At 36.5% G+C, this 11,708-nt stretch overlaps 1 protein-coding gene across 1 annotated transcript; it reads left to right on the top strand.

The window, feature by feature from the left end:
• LOC109046497 lies at positions 1-1,319 on the top strand. Its single transcript, XM_019064240.2, has one exon. The coding sequence runs from the start codon at positions 418-420 to the stop codon at positions 1,051-1,053; it is 636 nt and encodes a 211-aa protein (XP_018919785.1). The 5' UTR covers positions 1-417; the 3' UTR covers positions 1,054-1,319.
• Positions 1,320-11,708: the final 10,389 nt, after the last annotated feature.

Here is an 11,708-nt window from a genome sequence, read left to right as displayed (position 1 = left end):
TTTCTGTAGATGTCAACTGTCACTTCGAGATCCACTATAGTCTGAGACGGAGAGAAACGTAGTTTGTTGGCACTTATCCAAAGTAAAACAAACTACAAACTTACTTTTCCACTCTTCAGACATTTAGACGACGATTCTGCTTTTAATCTGAAGCGAAAGAGACACTGGTTACTCGGAAAAGCTGAGGCGGGGTGTGACTGATCTCAGATCAGCCGTCAAGCTGCCTATACAGAGGGCACTGCGCCAGGCTATGTGCCATCTAAAGCCAGTGACAAAGAAAAAATCGGAAAAGATTGTAAAAAGGTAGACGACCGAGGGGGTGAATCGTGTAGAGAGGCACGAGTTACCAGAACCCTAAGCAAGGAGAAGAAACAGCCTTTGTTGCCCTCCAGATTATGTGAGAGCGCACTACAGCTGATGCTAGACGCTGAGAAAATGTGCGGAAGGAGCATGATATGCCAATGGGAGGTCTACAGCAACAGACCCTCCATCAAGGAGACGGAGAAACCCAAGAGCGAGTCGAGGAGAACCAATGGCGGCGCCAAACAGAAGTGGCACAAATGGGGAAAGAGGCCAGGACGAAGGGCGCACTATCCAGAAATGCGCAGGAATCGAGCAAGATTGTCTCGGTGGTCTGGCACTCTGGTTTCATTGCGTCCCGCCAATGTTCAAGGCAACCGAGCGCCTGGCATGAGAGCGCCCAGGAACACCAACCAGTTCCTCATGCACGAGAAGTACCAGATGATGCACATGCGATCGGACTCTGTTGGCACCGACAGTGGCTCCGACTGCGAAATGGACTTTGCGGATATGGACTCGTACCTGGGCGTTCTGGAGAACGCTAGAGGCGCACTTTTGGACAGTCCAGATCTGCCTTCGCCACCCACATTTTACGCCCGACAGATGAACCAATGCCAGCCGTTTTCCTTCTTCAGCTTCAATCAAGAGGAGAGCATGCAGTATTTCCCATCGGAAGACGACATGATGCAAAGCGAAGACTTCATGCAAAGGGACTTCAAAGAATTCTGTGACACTGTGGCACCATGTATTTAGACACCTGCCACAGGTAACATGTTTACATCACTGTTTTTAACAACTAAATCTGTTGATTGCAATGTGAGAGGCATTTCTTTGTTTGTTTGTTCTGTGATGTGTTACGATTGGGGGGGCGGGGGAAAGGGTCCAAAGTAGGAGTGTGACCAGCCAGCCAATCACCATCGAGCTCATTCGATCACTCTTGACAAACATAGCAGCGGTTTGTACTGCAAAACTAAATCCTATGTGAATGTTTTTTCATAATAAATTGACATTTTGCTACACTTGGTCTATATTTGTTATTACGTGATTCATTTTGGATATGCTTTGCTCAGTGAATAATGACCTGCAATTATAAAATGTATAGAAGGACTGATTATTCTCAACCTTTGCTTGGTTTATGTTTGTTATGATGTTAAAACTGAATGGTAAATCAATATACTGTGCCTTATTACATTACAAAGGATGACACAGTAATCTAAATATTTTGGGGTCATAAGGAGATGCGTAAAAGAAATATGATGCCTGTGTAACATTTAAGAACCTCCTTTCCAACATACACACCCTTCTAGTACAGCAGAGCTGGGTTTTGGAGATCTGACACAAGAACAATAGCAAAGCTCATGAGACAAGGTGTGTGTGTGTGTGTATTCTAGTACAGTAGAGATGCTCATGAGACAAGGTGTGTTTGTGTGTGTCTTTATAAAAGTTTTGTGTGTGTGTGTATTTATGTTTGTGTAATCAGATTTAGTGATTAGGTTTTTGATTAATTCAAAAAGGTTCGACAAAAAGGCTCCAATAAAATCTTTCTCGTGAATAGAGCCCCAAGTGTTTTGATCAGCAGCGGTTCAGCCCCTTTCCTGCGCAGCTTGCTAACTGCATGTCAGATAATTGTGGTGCAACTTCTTCGGGCCAAACCAGCAGTATTGTGTGTTCAATCCCCTAGCTTCATTTCTAGCCCATTAACTGCCGATAAAAGACATAAAAATTTTACTGAGATGGGAAAAGAGACTTTCAGATGGATTTTCAGAGTTTTATTGAGTAGTTGACGTGGCAGGTGTGACATGATCTTATCTAAGACTATATATATATATATATATATATATATATATATATAATTATTATTATAGTTATATAGTTATTACAGTTTACTAAAACTAAAACCATAAAAAGTTATTTTACTGAAATTAATGTTAGCTGAAAATAAATATAATGAATAACTAAACCCCAAATAATTTAAATAAAAACTATATAGACATTTAAAAAATGGTAATAAAAAAGACAAAACACACAACAAAAAAATAACTAAAATTAAAAAGGGAAATTGAATAATAATACTTTAAAATATTATTAAATATATAACAAATACTATAATATGAAATCATTCATTACAGTCATACGATTGTGAATATATGTGTTAGATAGATAGATAGATAGATAGATAGATAGATAGATAGATAGATAGATGAATGTGGCTGGACATTTATGACATATATCCTGAACTTTACTCTTGTTAGTAATTAAAATAGTTTAAAAAAAGTAAATTTGGTGACCAGTCACAGCACTTATGCACACTTTCCCTTAAACAGTCATATCTTTTAAATCTTAAACCTTAACACTTTCGCAGTGCATTGAACTTTTTACCTCTATTGTTCTATTCAAACACATGCACATTATCCAACTGGTTCAAGATTAAACACGCTTCATGCCAGGAACAAGATTTTGGGACCGGACATGTGTCAAATAAGGCAAAGCTGCCCTTTGGACCAGAGCTTAAGGTGTTAGATCAAATGTGTGTTGTAGCTTGTTATTAAGGTCGGTGGAGGAGTTAATCAGTAAACAAAGCGGTATAACATCAAACTCATAGTGTAAAATAAACATGATATAACATCTAGATCACTGTAAGAAAGGACGCTCCCATTCTGAAAATGGGCAGATGGCATGACATGCCTGGGCAGTGTCTTGCATCATATTTATAATTAATGTATAATTATAATGACCTCATTGGTTTTTTGACCACATACTGATTCAGAAACTGCATGGAATACTTGTACTTGACAAAGTTAATATAAAAGATCATTGTTTTGGGCCAAATACATTATGTAAATGACATTTTGGGAGGAAATGTATAATTCCAACATAGAATTCAAACTGAAACTCTCAATTAAGGAAGGATAAGGTTGCAAAGAAGCAGAAGATCTTGATCATGTGACACTGATGGTGGGAGGAGGGGAAGAACAGGATAACGACTACTAACAGTCAAGCTGGAACTTTAGTAAACACAAGATTATGACAGTAATGTTAAACCAGGCCTTCAGTGCATGCCTCGTTCTCCTTTTCTTTATCTTTTATAAAAGTACTTCATATTTATATACTGAAAGCCAACGTTAAATGAACAATGGCCTTATTTAATACCTGTTCCTCATGCTGTTGTGCATGATTAATCCGAAGACATTACTCAAAAAAAAAAAAAGTATTTGTAAACTTTGTGCAATTTCATAAAATTTTGCATTAATAAGCTGCTTTAGACAACAGTGTCTCCTACATTAATCACATGTCAGATAAATGTGTCTAGATTTTGATGATTTGTCATTGGCAAAATATATTTTATGTTAATAATTATTGAATAAACAACAAATTAAAAGCAAAACAAGCCACAGTGGAGACTGACACCAAGTAAATCCTAATTAGTTGTACTTTGGTTGCATATAAACCATTAAAAAACAGATCAATTACAGATAATTCCAACAGTGGAGTGGTCAATTAAAAATGAGATAATTTGCAGTTGATTATAATAGTGTTAAAAATGCAAAAATATGCAGTTTTTTAAACTAAACTGTGCACTGTACCTTTAAATGCCCTGAGCCTGGCTACAGTTGAGGGCTTGGGTGGATGTTTTGTGTGTTTTGTGGGGGATGGGTTCCTCTCAAAGGCCTTTGCTGTAGAAACAAATATGTGACCCGTGGTGTAAACTTTGGGTGGAAGAGGTGCACAATCACGTCCTCTTTTTCTCATCTCAATGACATGTCATGGCCTGCAAGACCAGAGGCATGTCAGACTGACTCATAACTGTTTGACAGGCCGAGCGAGTTATCAATACAAACTAGCATGCTGTCATGATCCAGAGTGTTTTTACACCTGCAGTGCATGTACAATGTAATGTAAACAAAGCATTTTAGAAAGTCACCCAACTTTCTTCCTTGAAAATAGCTATATGGTTGTGTGGAGATGAAAACGTCATTGATTTAAGCAGTAAGGTACATATTTATGGCTAATGAGTGTAGTTAGCAACTCCCTTAGCTTTGATTATATTCACAATGCATCATAGCTTAAAATGGTATAGCGCTAACTGCTTATAAACTGCTGACAATGTATCCTAAACACACTTTGGATAAAAGTGTCTGTCAAATAGATGTTGTTGCACTATAGTCTTTTACATTTACGTATCTGACAGACACTTTTATCCAAAGAGACTCACAGTGCATTGAAGATAGATTTTTAACATTTCATTAGCAGTTAACATTATAAATGCGTACATTTTGCTTAAATCAGTAACTGCACACTGCATAGATGTTGCACTAAAGTCATTGACCTTTACATCTACATTTATATATTTTTGACAGACATTTTTTTATAAATGCGTACATTTTGCTTAAATCAGTAACTGCGACAGACATTTTTAGCAGTTCATTAGCAGTTAGCGCCATCTGAGGCTATGCTATGTTGTGAGTATGATCACAGCTGAAGGAGTTGCTAACTACATTCTTTAGCCAAAAATATGTACCTTATTGTCGAAATCAGTAATCTTTGCTTGTTTGCACTGCATAGATGTTGTTGCACTAAAGTCATTGACGTTTACATCATGTGTATGACAGAACTTTTATCCAAACTGACTCACAATATGTGTCCCAAATGATGCACTAAACACTATGTACTTATGTACTATGTACTCAATTGTGTAGTGTATGAATTTTATGAGGTTATTTTGTATTTCCCCCTCTCCTTCCATACTTCATTTTTTTAGTTAAGTGCATCATCTGGGCATTTCTAAGTGAATTTTCAGTGTGAACGCACTACTCACACTATTTACTCGACAAAACAGCATAGCATACTGAATAAGTATGCAAATTGGGATGTACCATTCGTTTTTTTTTTTCGGTTATTTCAGTGCATCATCCAGGTATTTAAAGTGCAGTTGTTCTTTTTGGAATTTTTAGTGTGAACGCACTATTTGCACAATTCATACTACAAAACGTTTTAGAATAGTACATTAGTATGTGATTATTCAACAGTCTCTTCTCTTCCGGGTTGCTTCGACGTGCGTTCACAAGAGTGATTGAACAGCGTAGACTGACACGGAAGAGAAGAAATTGTTGAATAAAGTCATTATTTTTATTTTCTTTGCACACAAAAAGTATTCTTGTAGCTTCATAACATACAGTTGAACCACTGATTTCACATGGACTATTTTAACAATGTCCTTACTACCTTTCTGGGTTTTGAACAAGGTAGTTCCTTTGCTGTCTATGCAGGGTCAAAAAGCTCTCAGATTTCATCAAAAATATCTTAATTTGTGTTCTGAAGATGAACGAAGGTCTTATGGGTTTGGAACAACGTGAGGGTGAGTAATTAATTAAAGAAATTTCATTTTTGGGTGAACTATCCCTTTAACTGAATTCTTAACTGGAAAAGGCACAGGCAAAGGTCAAATGTATTTATACAGCACATTTCATACACAATGGTAATTCAAAGTGCTTTACATATAAAAGGTTTTAAAATAATCATAACAATAAACAAAAAATAATAACAACAATAATCACAGCATTAAAAACAATATAAAAAATGTTAAAATCATTTAAAAATTGATTTAAAATTAATTAAAACAGTTAAGAATAAAAATTATTATACATAAAATACAGTGCAATCAATGAAAAAAAAAAAAGGTCTTCCAGCCTGGTCATATCTGGTTTGTATGCTGGTTTTAGGCTACGTTTACACGACAATGATTTAGTCAAAAACGGAAAAGTTTTTCCCTTGTATTTTTAAAAAGTTTTACGTATACACGACAATGTTTTCAAAACAATTCGCGTTTACACATATCTGTTGTCATGTAAACGAACAGGCAAAACATATAAAAAGTTTTCCGTTTTTGGCTGAAAACGTTGTCGTGTAAATGGTCCCTTATAAGGGTTTTGAGCATTTGCTGGCTAGGCTGGTTTTAGCTGGTCAGACCAGCTGACCAACCAGCTCCAACCAGCCAACCAGAAGAATCAACCATTTTCTCAGCATGGAAAACTGTACCTTATTGTTTTAAATGAATGAATTGTGCATTTTTAATGCTAACTGCTGAGGAACTGTTAAAAAGTAGCTTGAATTCAGTGTGAATGGCTCAACCCAATGACTTCAGATAAAAGTGTCTGTCTACATAAGCATGAATGACTTTAGCTGAACAACATTCAGCGCAGCGCAAACAAGAGTCTATTTTTTTAAAATAGCAACAAAAGCAGCATTGGGCAAATGCAGCAGATAAGGTGAAGGCACGACCCATGGGTTGTGAATGTGGGTCTGTTCCCCTCCCCCGATGCCAAAGACGCTGAGAGCAGGATTACTCAGCGAGATAATGATATAAGAGAACACTCAATCCCAATCGACTCTCTTCCTCTCGCACGTAGCTTAATCTCCTAACAGGCCCAAAGGCTGTGCTTCATGTTTTACGCCCCCTCCCTTTCCCTCTATATCCTCTCCTCTCCTTCACAGATGTCTCTAACAATAAAGTGCCTCCTACACCCAATATTGAGCAAATCATGCGACAGAAACGGCCCCATTTCATGCCGATGATCTGTCTCTGTCAGCCCGAAGTGGTTTGAGTGCTGGTGTTTGATCAACGGGACTGTTTTTGTCAGAAATGCACCAGCTTTTGAAAGTAAAATGGGGTTTTTCATTGTCAGAGAGGAAGAAATTGTTGACTGTTGGGCATCCCCTATTAAATATCTTCTTATTAGATTTGAGAGTAATGATGAACACTGATTAAAAAAACCTTTTATATGACTATATTATATAAAACATAGGTATCCAAATATGTAGCCTTTATACATTACAACACAACTGTTTTCCAGAAGCTGTTATTTTACAATTATTAATACACTGTAAGAAAAAATCCATAGAAAGAAATGTCATATTTTGAATTAGCTTTTATTTTTAGATTTTCAGATTTAATTTTAAACGTAATAATTTTGTTAAGTGTGTATATTAATATATATTTTAAAAAGCATTCATAATTAATTTTTTATTTCAGTTTTAGCTTTAGTAATTTTAATGCAACCTTTCTAGTTTTATGTTTTTAAGTCTTAGGTTTATTTTATTTTCCAAAAAGAAAAAAAAAAAAAGATTTTTTATTAGTTTCAATAACAATAACACTGTTATGTAACAATACCACTGTCGTGTCACTGCTGCCATTTTGGTTTCTCCCTCGGTGACTCTGTACCCAGCTGCGGTTATGCTTGATGTCATTTTATGGATGTGATTCTCACTAATATAAACGAACCACATTGATTCCAAGAAGACAATCTGACGGCATCAACTCTACTGTTGATAAATCCTCAACATTTTTAGGTGTTTCCCCAGGCAGTGTTAAGGGAAGCATACTGTTCCTCAGATTTAGTTTGATCTGGCCTGAGCCATATCTACAGAGCTAAAAACCACACGGTTCCCTCTCAGAAATAAAGGTACAAAAGCTGTCACTGGGGCTGTACCTTTTCAAAAGGTAAATTTTTGTACCTATTGGGTTCTAATATGTACACTTTAAGTACTAATATGTACCTTTAAGGTACCAAAATGGACCCTTTAAGGTACAAATATGTACCTTTTGAAAAGGTACAGCCCCTGTGACAGCTTTTGTACCTGTATTTCTGAGAGTGTTCATGTAGCAAGATGCTAAAAACCTTCAGAACATCTTAGCAACTGCATACAGCAATACTGGTAACAAACCACAACACAGTATAGCATTGAGAAAGTAGCTTTTAAAATGGCAGAATACAGTTAAATCGTGGATGAAGAACATTTTCTCTGCACATGTAAAGTAAATCGACATATTTGAGTGCATTACTGCTCGCTAACTAGTTTTAATGTAAATGGTTTCGCTAACAGGCCAATGTCTGTATTATTTTAGGTGGTTCCTGGTTATTTAAGGCGTTTTCGAAATGACTCATCGTATGTCTTCCACAGGAAACAGATGCTTTATTATGATCATCACATTTATTTAAAGTCAGTCAAAGGAGTACAATTACGATGTATGCACAGTAAATCAGCACCAATTTAAAGGCATTTAAACACTTACAAAGTAAATCAGCACCAATTTAAAGGCATTTTAAAATTGTAAAGTAACACATTTAAGAAACCTTACTGTAAAACCTGATATTTGTAGATGGTTGTTTTTTTTATTTTTATATTTTTTTTTTTTTTTGTTTTTTGTTTTGGATTTTATTAAAATTGTGTAAAATGACAATAATACCATTAATTTAAGGCAACTAATCAAAATGTTGGCCTTTTGTAGTAAAAAAGTTTTATATCAGATTCACCATATGGCAAAATACATATAAACTCTAATTCAGGTTTTTTTTTTTTTCGCAACATTTCAACATGATTTTTGCATCTCTCAAAACAACTTACCCATCTCTAACTTAGATGCAAGTACTTAGTGCTTACTTCTTTTACAAAATCATCCTCTTGTCTTTCAAGAATAAGCTTTTACGTTGAGAACTACACTACAATTACACATGAAACCAAGGACTGAAGCTTGAAATGAAGACATTTTCAGCTTTTCTAACTGTTACTGTGCAACAAGATCCACCCGCACAGCGACACACCCCTTAACTAACTATATGCCTTTGAGTAACCTCAGCCTGTTGCAACAAGCGTATTGAAACACTGATAATTTTAGTGCCAGTCGACATGTCCCCTTTCTTTCTTTTTTATATTTTGCCCCATAGCTCATTTTTGTGTTGGTGTAAATCAAAGGAGGGTTGCAAGTGGGGTACTTTGATTTCTCTCAGTGTATAAACAGACATTCCTGCCTGCCACACACTAACCTGTTTAGCCAAAGCAACAGCCAATCAGAGAGCAGGAAGCCTACCTTTAAAATGGCCGTTGATGACAGCCTCTCATATTAGCGTCGTCCTATCATAGAAGACGCCACTGTCCGAGCCCTACGCTTGGATGTGAACAGTAATAGTTAGAGATCCAAACAAGTCCCTTTTTGAGAAGTCGGGTGGCAGGACGGGGTGGGATTTGAGGAACAGAGGGAGGAGTGTTTGGGGTGAAAAACACACAAGACCTCTAAGTATGGAAAAGTACTGACTTCTGAGAGTTTTTTTTTTGGTGGGTAAATGCATTACAGACCATTGAAAATCTTAAACAATAGCATCTGTTGCTACAGACTGCAGCTGTAAATCAATCAGTTCTTTCCAGCAATGCCAAAGCTAATATTTTGGTGAAAGAATTTTCACAATTTGTGTATTTATTTAAGATATGCAGTCCAAAGTAGCTCAATATGAGTGTAAAAACTCTCAGTTTACACTTGCAGGCACTGTGTGTCTGTGTGTCATTTGGGGGAAGGGCTGTTATTCTAGTCGGACGCAGGCTGGTCACGTGACTCTGGCTTTTTGAGCTGGCATAGTAACAGGTAACTGGAAGTTATTTCCACTATGAGAGGAATTTACAAAGTAAAATGTAAATATTTCATACCAGCACACATTCAGGTTCCTCCCCGCTCAGAAATTAGCCTCCCTTTGTCATAAAAACAACCAGTGTTCGTTCATATCTGTCAAACAGTTTGCTAATCTTTTCTAACACAAGTTAACTGGTTCATAACAGGAATGATTCTTTTTAATTAAAGGAGACTGTGCTCAGTTAATGTTAAAATGGAGAATGAAGAACTGTTTTTGGCTTACCATCCCCCATTCACACATTAGCATTACAGTTTAGCATCACAAACCCTAAATGTGAGGCTTTTGAAAATAAAGGCTGTAAGTAGAAGCAAAATGGGTTTTTAACTTAAACTATTTTAACTTATACAAAGGACTATCTGCTAGCTCTTTAGAAAAAACATCTACTACTAGTGCTTTAACAGATGAAGACACCAAATGCTAATCTAAGGAACAACATAAAATGTCTTAATCTCCACAGAAGCAACTCAAATCTTGTACCTTTGTGCTGGGAACATTAATTATTTCCTCAGATCATGTGTTTTGTTGAGGAGAGGTGAGTTATTCATTTACCTAGTGATTATTAATTATTGCGTTTTTTAGCAAAGCGGGTAAAAACTCCCACAAACACACATTTGAAGGATAAACCCAGGCAACATCATGACAGAGCCCCTTTTATTTTATCTAGAAGGTTCCAGCAATTGAAAAAATGATCAAAGTTGATGGCCAAAAACAGGACTTGGTAACACAAAATGGCAGTTTTTGGGGAACTTATGTCACTGCAGAACAGCTGCTTCATTCCTTCACGAGCTATAGACACCAGCTGTGACGTCTCAGTGATATCGGAAACCACAGCGTCCTGTTTACGCAGAGAACACAGTGTTCATGACCATCGTTCTGAACCACATACGTGCCGCTTTGCCTATAGTGATCAAAACCACCGTCAATCAAGCACAAAGTCAATGGTACAATGATATTCTTGAAAACACACACACACAATATATGATAGCTGGGCAGAGCCAAATGGTTCCTGTAGATTTATTAAGGGTTTCATCAGTAGACGAAAATAACAGTGCAAGATTTTTGCTCCTTGAGTGATTGCACGTTTCATTATTGGCCCTTGCACAGGCTTACGTGAAACACGTTTACTGCCAACTTCCCTGACCTTGTGAGACTTAAAAAATTTCACAGTCTAATCGAAATTGTGATTTAAGTGAGACATGCTACAATTAATCCAAAACGTTAATCTGAGCTACAATAAATCCAAAAAGCGCCTAACAAATGCCAAAAAAGTGACCAGTCACAATACCTAAATATATATATTTACTTGTACATATATGAAAATTTGAACCTATATTCTTACAGTATATGTATTTCATATATTAGACATTTCTATATGAAAATATGAGTCAAAATGAAAAAAAAAAAAGTCTGTTATCAAAACCTTCATGAATAACCTGAAATCTTTAAGCATTTGTGTAAGTTTGCATAAGAGTAAAGTAATAATAAAGGCTTGCTACCCTTTTGCACTAGTTAGTGGAAACTGCTTGAGTCTGCAGATAAGGGTAAGAATAAACACTAGGGGTCAAATATCACTATCATTAGCCAAAATGGTATCTAGGACAAGGCTGAAGAGTTTTCGCAATTGCTTTTGCACATACAAATGCATTTTTCCCCAAATGTAAGATGGCTTCGTAGCTTTCGACACTGTGCTTTCGACACGTCTTTTCTGAGCGACTACACGCAAGAATCACAACAAATAACAAAAAAAAAGTTTGCCTTTTCATGTGCAAAACATATGTACTAAGTGATCTTTAATGTGGTACGTGCAAACACGTAAAAAGCACAGAGTAGGTTTTCTAGAAAACAACTTTGTGGGCTGATTCTGTGGTTTGGAGAAAGTGAGTGGGGAATGAAAACAAACACTGAAGCCAGCTGTGCTAGTCATGAAAGTATTATCACTCCACCCTC

This window comes from Cyprinus carpio, unplaced genomic scaffold, assembly GCF_018340385.1.
Source record: "Cyprinus carpio isolate SPL01 unplaced genomic scaffold, ASM1834038v1 S000006552, whole genome shotgun sequence".
NCBI classification, from domain to species: Eukaryota; Metazoa; Chordata; class Actinopteri; order Cypriniformes; family Cyprinidae; genus Cyprinus; species Cyprinus carpio.
The sequence above is the reverse complement of the archived record's forward strand: the minus strand, read 5'-3'. Positions and strand labels throughout refer to the sequence as shown.

Coding starts and splice junctions, on each gene's coding strand:
- LOC109046497 (XM_019064240.2), top strand. CDS start 418: ATGCTAGACGCTGAGAAAATGTGCGGAAGGAGCATGATATGCCAATGG.